Source organism: Limanda limanda, chromosome 8 (assembly GCF_963576545.1).
Source record: "Limanda limanda chromosome 8, fLimLim1.1, whole genome shotgun sequence".
NCBI lineage: Eukaryota > Metazoa > Chordata > Actinopteri > Pleuronectiformes > Pleuronectidae > Limanda > Limanda limanda.
Genome location: NC_083643.1, coordinates 19,184,436 through 19,205,266, shown reverse-complemented (window position 1 = coordinate 19,205,266; position 20,831 = coordinate 19,184,436). Strand labels below are relative to the sequence as shown.

The window sequence follows — 20,831 nt, the reverse complement described above, 5'->3', positions numbered from 1 at the left end:
CAGCATAGAAGTCAGGAGGGATTTAGGGTTAGGTGTCTTGCCCGAGGACACTTAGGTATGCAGACTGGAGGAGCCAGGGATTGAACCACCCACCTCCTGGTTAGTGGACAACCCACAGCTTCCCCACAGCCGTTTATATGAAACCGTTCATGCCGTTCATTTTCATACAAATTCTTCTCTGCTTTTTCTTCTTTCATCACATTTTTGTCCAGACAGAACACAACATGTCAGCACTCCTCCCTTTCGGTCAGGACACTTGTGGATGGACACAAACCCCACACTTATTTGTTTGTACTTCCCTCCCTCAGGGAACATTGGTTATGTGCATAACCCTATTTTTTGGGGGGTGAACTTTGAATGGTTGAAATCCAAATTATTTGGAAACTAATTGGATGACTGCATAATTATTTTAGTTCTTCTCAAAGCAAAAATACCCAAACTGTTGATTTTCTACTTTTGGGTTTTACATTTGTCATATTCGAGAGTAAAGTGAATATCTGTTCTAACGCTCACTGGGTCAGCTTTGGCTCCGTCCTGAATAAAGTGTCGAGAATTGTGTTTAATCTTTTTTAAATGTTGTGTATTCACATAAGTCTGTTGTGTGCAGATATTGGAGAGAAACGTGTCTGTATATTTTGCTGTTCCTTCTTATTATGTGGTGTTTGAATCTACATGTGAATACAGAGTTTTCCTTCAGAAGCTGAATAAAGAAGTGACCGTAATAAAAGAGATCTTAATGAACGAGCAGAGCAAGTGTGGTTTCCTTTATTCTGACCCACATTCATAAAGAGGTCCTTTTACAAATATCTCACTGGTCCCTCCCCCCTCGCGGTATCCCGGCAACGCAGCTCCGAGCTCTCCCCTGATTGGTCCGTTTCCAAGAATCCGCCATATTCAAACTTCCGCCGTGGTGTGTGTCCTGTTGTCATCGATCTTCTGCTTCCCTTTGTACGCGTCGGGACCGGTTCAAACTCGACTGGACCTCCTGGTTATCTCGCTTGGTCGCGACCAAACTTCGAAAGTGGTGATTTAAGAACGGGTCCGGTCACAAAATGGAAGAGAATGAGGAAGTCTGCGGAGAAACGGTGAAGAACAAGAAGCTGAAAGTTCGCAGGATGACGTCGAGGACGTCCACGTCCAGCGTCCGCAGCGCCGCCGCAGAGGCTTCTCCTCAAACCCTGCGGAGGACCAACAGCATGAAGTACGTAGAACACGACCGGGAATACAACTGTGGTTCTTTATTCGGTTATAACTATTATTATTATTATATTTATTGGCGCTAATGTCTGTTTCCTGGTTGGTCCGCGGTAGCGGGCTGGGCTGCTACTGTAACTGATAAACGATGCTTTCAAGTGCACCACGGAAAACACACCTTTAACTTTAAATGTGGTGATCTATTTAGATCTATTTTGTGATAAAACTCCTCATAACTATCTGCAATATACATATATTATATATATATATATTATATATTAAGGATTGATTGAGAGATTAACTTGCCCATATTACATTATTTTCATCATCTGTTTATATATTTTTTTACATTCATTGATTTAATTATTGTATCTATAAAATGCCACAAATACTCATAGCAGTAGCCCAACGCCTCTGATGATGCATTCAATTCAGATTTCATGATTATTTTCATTATTTGGTCATCTGCAGATTGTTTTCCACCATTGTTCGATTAGTTGTTTGTCAATAAAATGGACAAAAATAATGAAAAATGTCTTGGCAAACATCTCATATGCACACGGACAAGCAGGAGCCAGAAAAATTCTTACATGAAAAACTAAAATTTCTGCTCTAGAGTCATATTGTATGGCAGATGCATCAATGAATTATATGAGGAGACCCCTCGTATGTAACATATTTTTCAGCTGCTTTGTTTTTGAATGAGCCAACAGCAGTTTAATTAACAAAGCTGCATCATCTTCTATTCTATAGTGTAGATCTACGTTATCAACCAGCATCATCCAACCACTTCACTGCTGTTTATTCCTCCAGGTGTATGGTACTTTAATGCAACACTCTGGATAACAATGTGTCATTATCTTTTAAACTTTAGATATTACGTCTGCATCATTCAACCTGCTCTGCACTTCTATTTATTCTTGCAGAGTTGCCAAAATGCAAACAGTATTGAGATCTGCAGATAGGCTTGGTATTTGTATTGGCTTCAAATGTATGATGGCAAAGTGCCAAATATTTACCCTCTACCCTCACTACACTATGTATCCTTAACAAATCACAAGATAAATACAACTGTACTTGTTATATTCATTACTCTCTTGTATCAAACATGTGTTCTCAGCATGGCTTGAAGGCATGAGCCCAAGATGTAGAATGTGTAGGAGTTTGTGCAACTGACCTTGGACTTGAAGAAACTCTCTGTAGCTTCATTGTTTTGTCACCATAACTAACTTTATTTCCCCTGCAGAAGCAGCTAACAGTCTAAGGCCTAATATGGTTTTAAACACTTATATCCCTCCATCATCATTGAAACATAACAGAAATGGGAATCAAATGGGGTCCTTCATGTTAACAGAGCTTTAATGCATTCCCTATAAAAACAGTGATTTTCTATCTCCATCTTCCCTGAGATACATTTTTAAAAAGACATAAATTAAGGTAGTCTGTCTATAGTTGCAAACAAACAACAACAAAAACATTCTGGGCATTTTTAAGTCATATCCAACTCACAGTGATTAAAAAAAGACACAAACTTCTTTCTGCGCTTGAATAAACTAACAAGACGCTAAAACAACTGTTCACATGTGCCTCCCAAATATAGACTGGGAGTGAACACCACCCATGCCCTAAGGTGCGCAGCTGACAGCAGTAACATTAGTGTAATTACCACCAAAATCAATGCTACATGAAGTAAACTTACAATGTGGCTTCTACACTGTCAATGACCTAGATATAAACCTGTTTTCCATGTCTCTCTTTTCTTTCAGACCTCCGCTCCAGAGAGGCAGCTCCTTCACCTTTCTTACACCAGGGACACCGTGGGACTTCAGCCTAGTGAGTTGATGTTGAAAACACCATCATGTCCCACTGCAATTCTCGGGCTGGTATCTGTTTGAAGAGCAGATGAAAATAAAAGACGACCTCTACTGATACTTGGAATAATATTTTATGTATAGGAATATATCAGGTAATTTTCGAGCTCTGATTGCAACTGTGAACGTAATGAATGTGTTATTTTTCTACAGAAGAGGAAGCGTAAAGAGAAGGACGATGACACGGTCAGCCTGTGTAACTTCGACCTCAAGGTGAGACCCAGGACAACCTGTCCACTGGCTGCAGGTCTTGTCTAGCACAGTCTTGAACGCTGCACCAACCAGATCTGCTTTAACGCCTCAAACTTTAATCCTTGTGCATGACTCAGGTGCTCGTCTACACAGATAGACATGAGCTCTCTCGTGTGTTCTGAGCTCAGGATTATCCCACTCTCGCTCAGAGTGTCACAAACACTGACAGTCTGAGGAAATAAGAACGTTGAAAGATAATCTGAGCCACACTTGCTCAACATGATCAGTCTATTAACACTAATATTCACAAGTTCAGGGTTCAGTTCAGTACAACGAGTGGTTTATTACACTTTTATTCACCATATATACCTTGAATTTGCATTTTGATACTAAAACATTTGTACAGTTTTGAAAGTAACTTTTTAGACCACAGTCAAATAATAGAAGATTTCCTGACCTGTTTCAACCTTTTCTCAGCACTAACTAGACTGACACTCAATATAGCACATAACCTTCACCAAATCCCAAGAGTCCCCTTAAGTTAAATGAAGCTGCACCAAATTTCACCTACTTACTTCTAAAATTTTGAAAAACATCCTCACTTACTATGTTAAAGAAAGTAATAATAAAAAATTAATGGATCCTTCCCCTGATCTGGATCCACATCAAAACAAACCACATCCTTTCACCAAGTTTCATGGACGTCTGGTCAGTTATTTTTGTGTAATCTTGCTTGTAAACAAACAAGCAAACAAACCAAGAAAACAAATGGTTATGAAAACATAATCTTGATGGAGGTAAAAACATACTAGCGAATATTGATATAAATAAAGAGGAGACTGTTGATGTGACAGAACATTTAGAATCTGTTCTCTGAAATAGCAGAGACAATTAAGAAAAAAAGTAAATACATTTTTATAATAAAACTGTATAAAGTTAGTCTTCTGGCACCCTACACTTTACACCTCAATATAATCAAGTTGAACTGAAGAGAGTTTGTTTCCTTGATTCCTAGGAACCCAGCAACAAGCGAGTCCGACCTTTGACCAAAGTTTCATCTCTCGTCAACTTGATGTCTCCTTCAAAGAACGGGGCTGTGCGGCGCTTTGGTCAGACCCTCCAGGTACACAGCAGTTACACAGTTCACACTCACAATCACTCAACAAATTATCTATGGGAATTTAAATGAGTTGAATTTGTTTGCCTGTTTTCTGTTCTAGTCAATGTCGTTACGTAGCGATTGCAGATCGCCGGGAATGTCCCGCCAATTAAGCAGCAAGGCAGCAGGTCCTACTCCCACGAAACGGAGGAACAGCACGCTGTGGTCAGAGATGATGGACGTCCATCAGAAGAGCACGTTCTCCACCAAAGAGATCAAGAGACAAGAGGTTGAGCATTTCAGACTAAAGTGCAGTCTTCTCAAACCTCTAGAAAGTAATAAATGAACTTCTCTCACTCTGGTTTCTCTTGTGTTTTAATGTTCCTTCTCCAGGCAATTTATGAGCTTTACAGGGGAGAGCAGGATCTCATCGAAGATCTCCAACTTGCACGAAAGGTTAGAAACTTACAATTTAAACTTACATTTTTTTCTTCTAATCAAACCATTTCCCCACTTTGACAACTATTTCGTTGTTTATTTTCAGGCGTACCATGATCCAATGCTAAAGCTCTCCATCATGACGGAGGAGGAGCTAGCTCACATATTTGGGGACCTTGACGCATACATCCCCTTACATGAGGGTAAGAAATCACTGACCATTATCGGATTTTAATACTAACAAGTGATTCTGACCCTGTGTGAACTATTAAATCTGCAGATTTACTGATGAAACTGACCGAGGGAACTGGCTCAGATGGAACAGTCGCTCTTATCGGACAGATAGTAATAGACTGGGTATGTATGCTGGCAGTTGATAACACTTTCAGAGAATATCTGTGAAGATTCTCTATCAAGGTCATGGAATTATCCGAGGTTGAACATGTGTAGGTAGTCAACTGGACTTGCTTGTGTTTTCAAGATGATGTTTCTCCTCTTATCCAAGAGGCTCCTTCAGTTCTCACTGACTATTGGGAGGTTTCAGGTATTTAGGTATTCAGGTTTTACCTATGTTGAGAGTCGTTATGTTAAACAGGCCGGTCGTTGAAACCCCCACCAGTTAGTGGGTCAGTTCGAACTGAAGAAGCCTCTTGGACGAGCGGTAAACGTCTTCAAGAAACACAGGCCAATTCAGATGCTTATGTAAACAGGTACGTTTCCCGAAGATTCTAACAGAGTTAAACTTACACACATGGCTCCTATTGGATCTTTTTAAGATCTTTTAATGCCACTTACAACACAGTTTAATACCAGTGAAATAAAGTAGAATGGAAATAAAACCTGGAGGGACAATACACGTAGTTATTTATTATTATTATAATATTATTTTATTTTGTTCAATAGTTCCCTGCAGTGTATATATAAATACATGTTCTTTATATGACAAGTTAACTATGTATTATTACAATTAATGCTTGATTATTTTCAATTCCTTTTGCAGAATTAGAGATTTTTGAGACTTCCCAAATGGGACCGTATTGGCTATAGGTTCAGTGGGGCGGACTGAAACTCCTCTAAAGGATAGACCTGCTGCAGCTTCATTCACCGTCAAAACAATTGTACTTTTTAGTTTAGAGGTATAATTAATTAAAATGTGCGATATCTCCTGACAGCCTGCCGTAACATTCTATTACAATTCTGTAATAAAAGCAAGAAGAAATATTTATCAAATTAAATTAAAGACTTTTCGAAGGAAACTGAAGTCAGTACTATTTAATTTATTATTTAAGACTTTTCAAAAAGTCCAGATACCTTGCCATATACTCTTTAAATGCTTTCAATAATCTAGAACAGTGTCACTGCTTTGTTAAACATGAGTTCATGATACATTTGTGTAATTGTTGCAATAGATAAATATTCAGTTGATAAGGTTACATGAACATGAATTACTGAAATCTTGTAAATGTGCAGTAGTTAATAGTTTACATTGTGTGGTTTTCATCTGGAAGTAATGTTTACATGTTGACGTATGTTTAGAGAGATTTTAAGACAACTTTAAGAACTATTCAAGGAACTTTAATCTTCTTTTTACCACAAGCAGCCAACAAGGTATTCATTTCACCTGTGGGTGCTGAGTGTCATTCTGTCTCTTTTATTATGATTAATGCCTCTTGCTGCATAATGTATCGAGATATTTTGCACTGTGTTCATTCGTAAATGTAGTTCTCTCAGCGTGATAATGATGAGGATTTATCACAGAGGGAGAGACGGGACAAACCCCAGCAACAACGCTCATTTTAAAGAGCCACAACGCAGAGTGTGTGTGTTGTTGTGAAAGGAGCTACAAACAGATGGAAACTGATTCTTTTATCTTCTCAGCTGCCTGGTCTGAACGCTTACAAAAACTACTGCAGCAACCAGCTCGCAGCCAAAGCGCTGCTCGACCAGAAGAAGCAGGACAGGCGGGTGCAGGACTTCCTGCAGCGCTGCCTCGAGTCGCCCTTCAGCAGAAAACTTGACTTGTGGAGCTTCCTGGACATCCCACGTTCACGCCTGGTGAAGTACCCGCTGCTGCTGCGAGAGATCCTCAGACACACTCCTCCTGATCACCCAGACATCATCGGCCTGGAGAGAGCTGTACGATATATCTGCCTCATACATATTCCTACTGTCACAGATATAAGTGTTGTTGCTTATGTTTAGCTATTGGCTTCTTACTGGTTTGTCTGTTTTCTGAACATTTTTTCTTTAATTATCCAGATTTCCATAATCCAGGAGATTCTGTCTGACATCAATCTGAGGAAGGGGGAGTCTGAGTGTCAGTATTATATCGACAAACTTGAGTATCTGGATGAGAGGCAGCAAGACCCTCTCATAGACAACTGTAAGGTCCTTCTGATTCATGGGGAGCTGCGGAACAAGCGTGGCTTGGTGAGAATCCGGATTATTTTTTATCATTTACCAGCCACATGCTTTAAAAGTACTGTCAACATGCTGTATTTGTTCATCAAAGTTAATTTCACTCTGTCAATGTATCCCTCCACAGAGGCTGCACGTGTTTCTCTTCTCTGAGCTGCTGGTTTTGACGCGGCCGGTGACACGTAATGACAGAAGCTGCTTCCAGGTGTATCGACAGCCAATCCCAGTGCGGGACCTGGCTCTGGAGGAAGTGCAGGACGGAGAGATCCGCATGGGGGGGTCGTTCAGAGGGGCTTTCACCAACACAGAGAAAGGTAGGTTGAGTTTGTGTTACACTCCAAACTTGCGTTGAGGTAGGGTTGTGTTGCCATTTCGAAATTTAGATGGTTTCACTAATTATTTGGTAAAGTTTCTCCTTTTTCTTTATTTTGTATCGTTGTAAATTTGTTACTGTTACTAAATTTGGAGACATGCCATTTTGTGCTCTTGGATTTTTTCTTTGTTGTGACTCTTCATAGATTTAATGAATAAGACGTCTCACCCACTTTGTCGATTTAAAAGCTTTTTTAAATCATGCCAGTTACACTGTGAACATGTCCTGATCTGTAAGGGAGGAGTTTCTTTGAGGCTTCACTATTCAGCAGAGCTTAACTTGAATCTTCTCTTTGCTACAACGTCAGATTTGCCGTTGCACAAACAGGCCTGAGCTAATAACACAGAAGTAAGTGATAATTGACTATCACTGAAAAGTAAAAACATATTTACCACATCTCCCTGTATTACAGCAGCAGCTAAGTAGTGGTTTAGTATATTTGTATTTTCTGTAATACAGATGGGATTAGGTTGTCTCTGTGTGTGAGCCCTGCGATATACTGGTGGTCTATCCAGATGTCCAGATGAGTCACATGTGATGTTTGTGGCTCAACAGCAGTTTGTTTAAAGTTTTGTTTCCTTTCAGTCGCCTTTTAATTGCATCATATCTCCTCTACCGGCAGCTTTGTTCGTCTCTGCTATAACTTGCGGGCAATGGACATATGAGGAAGGTTTTCTCCTTCCAATGTTTGTGCACAACCTGAATAAGACTTTAATACATTACCCCATCCATGAACAGGATTTGCATCAACATTGAGTCAGTTCAAGTCGATTTTTATCTGCATTTTCATTTGCAATGATGGTGACAACTACCGTGATACCACGTTGCTTTACATCATCAAACAATCACAAACGATAACACATCTTTTGTTTTTGTTTTGATTGAGAGTACCCACATGGCCAAAGTTACATATTGCAAGTTGTAAGGCTAAATGTTAAAGAAAAGGGATTTTATCATCCCTCACAGCCTTAAGAGATCTTTTAAAACTGTTTCCTTGCTTACCGTGTCTCTCCAGTGAAAAACATTTTCCGTGTGAGCTCCCTGGATCCTTGCCATGGCCAGTCCCACACCCTGCTTGTCAACGACGTCTACCACAAACAGCAGTGGCTCAACTGCCTGCGCACTGCGATGGCTCAGCAGCAGCAGGAGGTTCCACCTAGGGTTCAGCAGGTTGAAGCCATCCGAGCCAAACGCCGCTCTTCCGTCCTCTCAGTCACCATCTGTGATGAAGAGACGGCCGAGAACTGTCCACCCGTCATGGGCCCTAAACTCAGGCCTCAGACGCTCTCCAAAACCAGACTGGATCAGAAGTTACGAGGTTCAATGAAGAGGAAGGAAACTGGGGTTTAGACATTTAACCTGGTGGTTCACATATGGGTTCCTCTCAGACCAGCACATGTGACGTCTTTGTCACATGGCACTGAATTATCATGCGACCATTGTTTAGTGCTTTAGCGTCGTCCATGCACTGAAAAAGCCTAGCCAATAATTTCCGTCCAAATGTAAATACAACTTTTGTCTTTAAAACTTGTAAGTAGTTTACAAAAAAAAGGGATACATGCCAGTGTGACTGAAACGTGTTTACATCTGTGAAATATGTGGTATTAGGGTTTTCTCTATGTACATAACTTTAAAGGTTCAGTGTGTGAGATTTAGGTGAAAGGATCTATTGGCAGAAACTGAATATAAAATAATCCTAGTGACTAGTTTTCACTAGTGTATTTCCTCTAAATTGTACAAATTGTTGTTTTCTTTAACCTAGAATGGGACCTTTTATATTTAAATACTTTGTATTTACATCAGGAGAGGGTCCTCTGCTGAGGCCACCATGTTTTTTTACAGTTGTCCACTCCAAACTGGACAAAGTAAACCTTTTGAGTTTTTCTGATAACTGAAGGCTACCAAACATTAAACAGAGTTCTCTGTTTGATGTTTGGAAGGGGAGGTTGAGGTGTGGGGTATTTAGTTGCAACATGCAACCACTCACCACTAGATGTCACTCAATTCTACACACTGATCCTTTAACTATTTTAAACCACTTGTAGCTCTTATTTGATTTTTCATTCCAGTGTTGACACGTTTATATTTTCTTGTTTTTTTTGTGTGTAAGTAGACATTGTGTGTGTGCAGCTGTCTGTTGTGAGTGTTACCAGGAAGCAGGGACAAAGTGTGATGGCTTCAGTTTTCTGAGAACAAAGCCATTTAACAGTAAAATGTTTGCGCTAAAAAGATAAAATATGATGAGCAGAACATTGGCCATAAAAACATACAACAAGGTTAAAAACATTTCAGAGAGAAAATCAAAAGAACCTAGATGTATTCTGTGGAAAAAAAATAAAATGTGCTTGTACGTAAAATGAATCCTGAGTGTGTGAGTTTTGTTACAACACATCCTGTGGGTTGTACTCTGACCCCTGAGTCACTTCCCTTCACTGTGGACAGGGCGGTTTGACACTGTGTCTCAACATTTGTAAAGCAAACAGAAGCTGAGGTGAAAAGTCAAGTTGACTCCTTTACTCTTAATATGGACAAAAAAATGCATCTATAATGTAGTTTTATAGTCAAAATGTTAAATAAAACAAATTGTGCTTTTCCATTTGAAAACATCCTGAAAAAGTCACTTTGATGTGAAATATTTTCTATTCAGAAGCACACTAGATTCCCACCTTCGACTTTTCCACTGTTTTTATCTAATGCTGATGACTTGTTGAAAAATTTGTTTGATCTGCCCCCAGTTAATCTGTTTTGCCTTTACAGGATTTGAATATATAATTAGAGGCTGTAGAATAATTTGCATCAACAGGGTTGATTTTTTTAAATTATATTTAGTTTTTGGTTAATAGAATATTAGTCAAATTTCTCTTGTATAGGCTTTGTTTGTTTGTCAGGAGTTGATGCTGTAACACTGAAGATTATCCGCTGACACTCGCTGGTGAAGAGATGCAGAATGACTGTTTAAAATCCATAGAGAAAAACAAAGGGGCCTCTTGCAAAGTGTCAGCTGGTGAGCAGCTGCAGTATTTATAGCTCATGGTATCTCACTCACACTTACAACTAAAGCGAAGCGTTGTGAAAACCATCTTTCTCACATTGAGTTTTTAGCTGAAATACAACAGAATTGAATGTGTGGTTTGAAGGAGCTACTTGCAGAGCTCCATGCAGTTTCTCTGTTTGGTTTGAGTTAAACTAAAAGCTACGCTGCCTGTTTAACAGGTATTTGTCTCCATTGTCTTGTTTCCATGGCCCCTTATGCTTCCTCTTAGTGGATCAGCCGGTTTCCTGACAGCCACCTTTTACAATTTCCACCATTTTGTTACCTCATTTAACTTTTCAATTCTCAAGCTGTTTTATGTCCCAATGTGACAGTTCAAATGTTGTTGTGTTTGTGTATCTTCCTGTATTCTTGACAGCTACAGTATTAATGTAAATTGATTGACTCTGTATGTTTCAATGCATGTGACTCAGCAGGTAGAGCAGGTTGTACATTTATCACAGGATTTGACCTCTGGCTTCTCCTGTCCACATGTGGGCATGTCCTTGAAGAGGACATAAAGGCCCCTGTACTGGCTCCTCCTGTCCACATGTCTACATGTCCTTGAGGAGGACATTGAGTTCCCTTTACATTATGCAATCATTGTCTGAGACGTAAGTTTGCAATTGAAAAACGTGGAAAGATCTTTGTCTGTCAATCAAAAGGGTGGATGTTCATCTCTGCACTGATTATAGACACGCTGCAGTAAAGTTACCAGTGTCAGAAATGGAGGGTCAAATCTCATACATTTTAAATACCATTTTAAATAAAGTCTAGGAAAAAACAACCCTCCGTCGAGTTTGACTAAAGCCACACGTCCACTTCCTCCTTCTGCAACTCTGGTGTTTTTAAAAATACATGTGTCAGCACCATGGCTAAGGCTTGTATATACTTTTTGGCACTTATGATCGGTATCTTCCATCATGATATAATTTACATCCTATGCTGCAACGAACAAGGCCCTCATTGCACAATCTGACATCAGGCTTACACAATCGTTGTCCTGGAGAGAAACTTTGGTCAGTTCAGTTTTACAAAACAAACATGTATTATGATAGTAAACATTTAAAAATAAAAGGTACACAATCATTGTTTTGCACTGTCTAATAAGGTGACTTTATAAATTCTTAATGTTAAACACACCTTCTCTGACATCACAGATTTTGTGGCATCACAATGTTTCTCTACATGCCAATAACAACCTGTCAGACTTTTAAGCAGCGGCTCAGGCTGAGACACGTTTTCAAATGAGTCAGACTGTGTGAATGTTTCTACTTTCCCTGCTTAAAGCTGACAATCATGTCAGATTGTAACGGCAGATTTCTCTCGTCTAAACTTCAGTATATATATATTTTTTTCCTTAGTACCAGGCCACCCGGATGGCTCTATGTCGGGGCTCGGTACTGGGATAATCTTGACAGGGACGATGATGATATGAGTTATGACACTTTTCTCACCTTCGGGTTCTTGCTGTCTATACAACTGACTATGTAATGAGAAATTCTGTCTGTGAGGACTGTAAAAAGGCTGCTCTGCAGATTTCTCATCAGTTTTTCTCAACGCTTGCAAACATCCGATCTAACCATGTTAACTAAAGTGGGGGGGAAATCCCTGATCTTCCTGTTTATCCAGCTCCGCTCAAATCAGTTTTAATTGGTTCTTCCTTAGGTCAGAGCCCAGCCATCCACAAAAGTTAATGTAAACCGGTTCAGATCAAAAAGACAGAAAAACAAACAAACACAAAAACATAACCTCTTTAGTTAAGGTAATCATTCCAATGCAAGATGAAAAAAATTTAACTAATTTTAAATTCTCAATGTTAAAGTTGAAACACATTAAAATACCAACAATAAAAATAGTTTTGGTCTGTTTATTTATACAAATTGAATAAAGGTACAACCACATTATTTACAAATTGCTATGAAAAATAAATACTCCCTGAATATATACAAATAAATACAATCCTAGTGAGACCACTTCAAGTTCCCTCAAGGTGGAACAAAGTTTTACAGGATCCTTGTGGACCTACATTCAAGTTTACTTGATCAGGATGAGCAAGACAAGTACATGTTGCTTTGCTTCAACCTCCATTAGGCAATATTAAATACTTAGATCAAAAGCTGCCCAAAATGTACTCCTTCATTGTGGCTGATTTTTTCCACAGCTTAGTTTGTAGGTGAGCTGATCTATGATGGACCTGATCTGAGGTTAACACAGTGCTCTAATTAAAGGTGTAGTTTGTTCCGGCGTATATAGTACAAAGAGCTGACGTTAGTGTGCATGGCCTTTACCGGCAAGTTGTTATGATCTTTCAGCCGTTAAATCTTCCTTACCTCTCGAAACCACCATTAGCAGCCAGTTTACAACTTCTTGGCAAGCATGATACTTGATGTAAATAAGTGGTGAGGAGTTGTTAGACCAGAGGTGAAAGGTGGAAAAGTATGAGACTTCACATTAACTTGGTGGACAGATAACTCAACTCCATCGAAATGTGAGTGCAGCTAAGGCGTTTATTTAGTCTCGAAATTCGCTGTGGAGGTGGGAACAGTGGCTGATGCTCCTCTCTGTGGATTGGTCCCTTCGAAGACGCAAGGCCTCCACCCTATCGCTGAACTTCCCCCCTGCCCTTTCTACAGCACCTGTAAATTCGTGGTTCATGTATACTGTTGCTGTCGACACAAAAATTCGACATCTTGTCTATGCAATATTTACTTGTGTTAAGGGCCTTATAGAAGTGGCTGGCTTATTGTACCTCTTTTTTCTCAAACTCCGACATTTCCCGGACATATTATTGAGGATTCTGCCGCCAAGAGAGGCGTGAGTATATCGGAGATAGGCCGATCACTGGAGTATTCAAAGTGACCAATCAAAGGAGGTGAGTATCCGCCACTGGCCCCGCCTCCAAAGTTTAAAAATCCAGCTTGACGAGTCAGCGACTGTCGGGTGATGTTGAGAGGTAGCGAGCGTTCGGGGTAGGGCGACTTCCTTCTCATTACAGCCGCATGTTTGTGGAACCGCAGTTGTGCAAGTGGAGAATAAATACTTAGAAACAAGTTTGTCTTTCAGCTCGTGGATACTGTTCCTTGCACTCCTATCATATGAAGGGGCGGGGTTTTTAATCGTGTGAATGTTGAGTCTGTTGTGTTAGTTGGCAGTGGTTTGCATACAGATTTGTCATAATATTTTATCTTGATGAGCTGATGGTGTATCATGGCTCTTCCCTTTGATTTTACCATTAACACATCTGCTATTGTAACATTATTACTGATAGTTAGCATGGATCAACAGCCTAATGAATTCTCTATGCACCTACAAGTCTGGCAGTGTTCAGATATTTAATCTGTGCTGCTCTTCAGCCAGCGCCAACATCCTGTCACATGACTTCCTTTAGAGAGAGATCCATGGCAGACGTAACAGGTCTGTATTTAACCTCCTCAGAGCTGCATCCCAAGTTTCTCAAAGTGATACAAGTTCAATAACTGGAGGTGGTTTGTAAGAAAGAAATCGTATGATACGATTGGGCAGGCCCAGCTGGGAAACCACCTCACGTGCTCTTGTGCCGAGAGTCCTCCTCACCGTCACTCTGCTGATCTGCTGGAGACTGAGAGGAGTATCTGAGGCAGAGAAAACAGAAGAGGCTATTTAATTTCACTGCTGCTCTTAGGCCCTGTGCACTAGCATCCTGGTATCATCATCTTGTACCCAAGACCCATTTAAGGCATATTTGAGAAGTGGTCTGGGAACCACGTGGTCACATTCTTTCAGCTGCGTGAACCCATGAGTCATAGTCAGATGACTTCCTCTAGTTTGACGTCCACGGCAGTTTCAAAATCAACCAAATGTAGAGTTGGTAATAGTAGAGTTTCCACAAACTGAAATATTTGTGACCACCACCACTACTTTAACATGAACATTCAACAACATGAAAAAACAACATCGATGCTCTTTGTAAACAGAAATATAGTACATGTGTGTTTGCATGTAGAGCTTGGAGGTGAGATCTGATCATATGTGGTCTCTGAAGTCACATGTGGAGAAACATTGTAATGCCATGTGTGAAGTAACAAACTTAAAGCTGTGGACTTGTGATCGTGTCTCTGGAGACGGATGTTATTACCATTTCTGAACAGGGCCACTGATGATACCGTACATAGAGACAATAAGATATGCAGACTGTGTGTAAACAAACTTACTCTCATAGAACTCAATGCAGCGGTAACAGGGAGATCCCAGACTGGTGTAGTGGATGGGTTTTTTGTTCAGGTTGTCCCTGGCATACACGTTCCCCCCAAATTCCACAAGTAGCTCAACTAAGTCAACGTTCTTTGTTTTGGCTGCATGATGAAGGGCAGTCTCATGTATCTTAGCAGCATTAACGTTTGCCCCTAAGGGAAAGAAAAAAAACAGAACGGCATGAGTGAGAAGTACATGAACTATAAGTGTCATTATAACTTTATATGGTACAGATGGAAACAAACCTGCTGTTAAACTAAATCTCCCTCATGTGAAATCTAGAAGTGGTGAGACGTGTCAACAAGCTGAGTAAAATCAGGCTCTCAGTTTGTATAACTGTGACAAATAACAGGCACAAAAAACAGTCAGACCGAAAGTAAACTACAAACATGCTCCATCCCTTCACTGTCCTATTGTGAATCTCTATGCCAGTCTTAAAGGGATAGTTCAGCCAAAAATGATTATTCACTCATTGCAAACAATTGGAAAAATAAATAACATGCTGCTTCAAACTGCTCGTGTGGTGTCATCAAAGTGTTCACAAGTATCACCATTCATATTCGACTTGAAACAAGGTAATTTCCACCATGTTTTAAGCCTAAAAGTCCACCAGAACTGGTTCAGCTAGCAGACACTAGCATTTCCAAGGGTCCTTGAATGTGTCTTTACGTATGAAGATAGGTCACTAATATCTACAGTTGTATTGGATTCTGCTCCAATGCGGTTTGCCCCCGAAACTCCAGAAGTGTAATGTGAACTCAGACACGTCACCCACCCCTCCATCGGCATAGTGGTGAGTAGATAATGGGTGAATTATCATTTTTCGGTGAACTATACCTTTAATGGTTACTAACGCTGTAGGTGTCCAGATTTACAGAGATTCCTATCTTCACAAAAATAGGGATACTTTTTAGCAAACAGCTAAAAAGTGTTAGTCACAGATATTCAGAGATATCAATGTTGTCCCATGAGGACAAAATCAAGTTGATTTTGTTGTGGTAATTATCTGAATACTGAAATATCATGATGTAGATGTAACATTTACAGTTTTTTTTAAAGTGACAGATTGTGTAATACATGGAGGGATGCTGGCGAGCTCGTTCAGGCAGCCAACTCGAGCTTCACTGCGCCAATCATGTGACATTCATTATGTGACATACCTGACTCTCCACAACCTTCTATTATAAACACACACCTTATCAGGTGTTTGTCTATTTAAGCAGAGAGAAACAGGATTACAAGTATTTGCTAATCACTCCCATCATTCCTGTGTAATCATATGGGGGAGTGACTTAGTTGGAGTCTAGACGCCAAACCCTTAACCTGTTCTACTGGTTTTAACGTGAGTTGTTTGACTTAAATGTATTTAAAACATATTAACAGTGAGATTTTGATATAAACATATTTTTACATTTAATTTAACTCACTTGTGGTTTGCAGAGAATAGAAAATGGACTCACCTGCACTGAGGAGAACTTTGGCGCAGTCGTAGTGTTGCCTGGCACAGGCTACATGAAGCGGTGTCCCGTAGTGGCAGTCGTGGGCCTCCATGAAAGCTCCTTGATCAATCATGAGCTGAACACAATCTGAATTACCTTTCATGAGAGAAAGGACAAATTTGTTTTATTCAGTACAAAATGAAATGTCTCTCTGAGCACAGAAAGGTAAGGAGATACTTATTTCCTGTGGGCTTGAAAGGTGGCTGTGAAAGGATTTGTCCTTCAAAGAGCACAGGAGCTGTTGTTTAGCTTGAATAGATTTTGGCTGAAGTCTCACCTTAGTGGATTCTCCTTACCAGTCCACAGCCAGTATACTTTGTTCCATAGTGTTTTGTAATTGCCACATCCAAAAATTCTTTGAAATATGAATCAATAGCTCAATAGTCAATCGCTTTTGATCACAGGGACATATTTTCATATTGTACTGAGCTTCCTCTGTTAAGCTTTGTCTCTACCCCTGGGGAAATTTTCTAAATTTGCGATTAAATCAAATTGTTTAAACTGGAAATCATGAGTAAAATTAATCAAAAATCAATGGATAACTTTGTCTGATTAAGACCTACCTTAACTATTCTAATTTATTTCAGAACGTTATGAACAATTTTTCCTGTGACACCAGTGAAGCAAATACATCTCGATGCACAGATTCGTGCTTCACAGTACATTCCTGTCTGACGTTATACATAACATGACGCACCTCCCATGCACGCCTCGTGAAGAGGTGAGAAGGTAAACAGCTGAGGGTTAACTGTTGCTCCATACTCCAACAATAGCTTGACACATTCAAGGCTTCCAGCAGCACAGGCATCACACAGCGGAGTGCTACCGTCAATGTTGCGGGCGTCCACCTGTCGGACACAGAGGTAGAACGAAGTCGTACAGACAATCAGTCTATCGTGCTCTGATGAGCTAAGACATTCACTTGACTCATTTCTGGTGGAACTGCTCACCTGTGCCCCAGCGCCCAGCAGCAGTCGGACACATTGGGTCTGGCCCTGTATGCATGCCTCATGCAGCGGCGTTATAGAGTCAATGGCCACGATGTTTACTGCTGCACCCCCCTCGATCAGCTGCTGCAGCTGCAGCGCCCTGCCCTGAGCGGCGGCCTCATGTACAGCTGACCGGTCCGTCCAGAATCCAAGGCCGTGAGCTGCAAACATGTGACACGAAACGAAAACTTTATTACATCATAAGAAAACACAATGGCTGCTTTACAATTAACAGCTCAAATTATCTCAGACATTCAAATTATCTCAGTCATAAGACCTTCATGGTCAGAATTGTGACATTTCCTCAAACCATGTAAACATTGAGGTGCAGCGAAGTTTGATCCTTCACCAAAGGAGACAAAGTTGTCACAACTCCACTGTACATTGTCCATCAGCACCACAATTCAGATTATGACTCAATGCTGGGTTTGAACTTCATCGTTGCAGAAGAAGCGACGCCCTGTTTATCAAGCAACATAAATATGAATTCAGCAAGTTTCTATAAAGTTAGTGAAAATAATAGAAAACATCAGAGGAGCAGAGTCACAAGCAGAGTGGCTTGCCAAGTAATGCGCCTCAATGCATCATAGACTTACTGTTGTAGTCTCTTATTTGAATTGAAAACCTTATTTAGTAAATTACGGCACAATTGTAATAACAGTGACAGTCGATAATATTTTTAAAGCACTTTCTAAATAAAAACAGAGTTCATGTTTGTCTGACTGATTTTATTGATTGATGAAAAAGCAGCCATCTGAAGTACTATAGAAATTGTGGATGTGATACATTGAAAATAGTGAGGCTAGTGAAGATGCACACCTTTAGTGTTAAATAAAAAATGGCCAACTTCCTGTTGCGTAAATCAAATTGGTGGCGGTTCCAAATTTTGTGAAGATCGGTTAAACCAGACAGATTTAGTGCGGTTAGGGGGCGCTGTTAAGCCATTTTTTTCCACAACCTTTTCCAATTACTCCAGAATACTACATTTAACCTGGCCTGATGCACCCGTGAAGTTTGGTGAGTTTTCGAGTTTGTTCAAGCCATCGAAAAAGCAGTCAGCTTTGCTCCGACCTCATTGTATCTCTCTTGAGTCGTCTCTGTTTCGCAGAGCCAGATGGTCATTACTGAAAATCTTCTCTCGTACCAGCAATTCAAAGAGCTCCAGATTTTTATTTAGCAGATTCTCTTTCTCCTGAGTTCTGATTCTCGCTCACTTGGCTCAGTGTTAATCTGCCACCTTTTCCTAATTTTTCATTCTCGCCACTTCCTCACTGGGCTCCTGATAGTCATCGTAAATGATGAACATGTCTTTCATCGTGTGCAGTTATTGTCTGCTCTTCTCCTTATTGTGCATTGCCCTCAATTCTGCAAGGTACAGCAGAAACATATACAACATCGGTCAAAAATTACCTGTATTATTTCATGCATGGCTTGGTGTTTCTTTGCTATACTCTCTTATAGCTTATTCTTTCATCTTCATTTAGAAGAGCTAAATTCCAAGACACACCCACAACTCAAGCTTGATCCTGTAGATGTAGAACATAGTCTACTCTAGGTCCTCAGCATCTGAGATTTCAGACTCAGTCCTGTTCTTCATGCAGCATCTTTATGACCATTTCAACTCAACCATAAGTCGGAAATGATTGCGACCAGATATGGTTAGCTAGCCAGAAAAGAAGCTAAATAGCTAACAGCTAATTAGTATTGTACATATTTAACAGACCACATTGTCGGCTGACTTTGGCGAGCCCCGTCTTTATTGTTCCCCTTGCAACATTAACATGTCAAAGGTTCCTACCCACACATACACCTGATACTACAATGATCATAAACAAGTTAATTGGGGAATACCTGAAATACTGAATGATGAAAATTCATTCACTGCAAAGATATACCAAATAAAAACTGAGCCGGGTCACTTTTGACCCATGTTGTGTAAGCCTCGTTTTAAAACTTTAATTCGATTTACATTAAATGTTCACCATGTGGTCTACACTTGATGGCGTGGACCTTAATGCGTGATTAGTAGGCGTGGTCCCGCACAGTGCCCGCAGCCCTAGTTTGTTATTGAGTTCTATTGTAAGTGTGTTATTGTGTTGGGTTACATTGTAAGGATACTTTTTTTATTATGTTGAATCATAAGATAAGGATCATCTGTTATTGTGTTGTATTACATTGTAAGTATAATCTTTTATTGTGTTGTATTATAATGTAAGGATAATTTGTTATATTATTGTATTATAATATAAGGATCATGTGATACTGTGTTGTAGTATGATATCAGGGTCGTTTGTTATTGTGTTGTATTACACGTTATTGCCTCCTTTGCCCTGTGATATCAATCTCTGTATAAATGAAGCCTGTAACTTCTGCTGTTAGAACTAGAAACTATGTAAACTGTGCAACAGGTACTTCAGAGCCCACTGGTCTCACTTACGAGCTTCCAGCTTTGTGCCCTGCTCTCCATTTATTTACCAACACTTGTTTCTGACGATGAGCTCAATATCTACAGCGACTCGCAGCTACTCACCATGAAATGAAAGCTACATGAACCCGCTCTGTGACATCACAGCTACCGTTAGCTTCGCTCGCTGTTTCACACAGTTGTCCCGGGTTAGTGCTGGTCACCAGCTCTAAGCTACTTACCGATTTCTCCGTACAAGGACGGTCTGACCCGGGTGAAATCCATTTCATGTTACTGCTCCTCTCCCCCGTGAACCACGTAGATTCCGCTAAACGTGAAAGTCATGTCGCAGCAGATCAATAATGACAGAGGGGATATCATCACTACAATAACACGCTGGGCAGACGAGGGGCTGAGGTGTAGTCCTGAAAGAGACAAATGATCTGGAACTCTGGGTAATGTAGGCGACTGACAAGCAGGAAGTCTCCTGCAGTCAAGATAAATAATTGATTTATAGAATAGAAAATACACAGAAACACGTCCCAGCAAGGAATAGGCATATTAATTCAACTAATTTGCTTATTTATTGAGCTTGATCATACTAACATAAAGTATATTATAGTTTTACGATAGCTTGTTAACCTGTAACAATAAAGCTCTTAAAATACACCTTTGTTTTTTTTTTATTAAATGCGTCAACATACGGTATGTGTTCCGGCAGCAACATTTGGTTTCATGGTGAGGAGAAGCCATTTTTTAAAGTAGGCTAGTATTATTAGATTTGGCTGAGGAAAGTTAGCCAAGGCTCACAATAAATAGACTAACGTTGCATTATCTAACTCTTGCCCAAGTATCCTTGTTTTTGGTGTAATGTGCAATTGGTTAATTTAGAAACAGAAACAATCACATTTCATGTGTAAGTTTATAACCTTAACAATAACATTGCTGTGGACACTGTTTTCCACAATTATATCACATATAAATAATGCTCCCAAACCACAAAAGATTTTAGAACTTTTGATGAACTTTTAAAACATGTTGTGGTTTGGGTTAAATGCCTGGTTAAGTCCGGGGTTTGTTGTCACTGTTA

At 40.0% G+C, this 20,831-nt stretch overlaps 2 protein-coding genes across 2 annotated transcripts; one reads left to right on the top strand and one right to left on the bottom strand.

The window, feature by feature from the left end:
- Nucleotides 1-917: 917 nt before the first annotated feature.
- On the top strand, nt 918-9,946 carry LOC133008827 (neuroepithelial cell-transforming gene 1 protein-like). The gene is made up of 12 exons (XM_061076161.1): nt 918-1,201; nt 2,961-3,027; nt 3,219-3,278; nt 4,273-4,380; nt 4,478-4,645; nt 4,750-4,812; nt 4,901-4,997; nt 5,075-5,151; nt 6,673-6,930; nt 7,054-7,224; nt 7,340-7,526; nt 8,601-9,946. The coding sequence occupies exons 1-12, from the start codon at nt 1,053-1,055 to the stop codon at nt 8,933-8,935; spliced, it is 1,740 nt and encodes a 579-aa protein (XP_060932144.1). The 5' UTR covers nt 918-1,052; the 3' UTR covers nt 8,936-9,946.
- Nucleotides 9,947-12,472: 2,526 nt separating this feature from the next.
- Nucleotides 12,473-20,158, bottom strand: asb13b (ankyrin repeat and SOCS box containing 13b). Its single transcript, XM_061076162.1, has 6 exons — nt 19,984-20,158; nt 17,299-17,498; nt 17,046-17,196; nt 16,310-16,444; nt 14,810-15,001; nt 12,473-14,230 (listed from the first exon to the last, which is right to left on the bottom strand). Exons 1-6 carry the CDS (start codon nt 20,024-20,026, stop codon nt 14,073-14,075), a joined length of 879 nt encoding a protein of 292 aa, XP_060932145.1. The 5' UTR covers nt 20,027-20,158; the 3' UTR covers nt 12,473-14,072.
- Between the last annotated feature and the right edge of the window lie 673 nt (nt 20,159-20,831).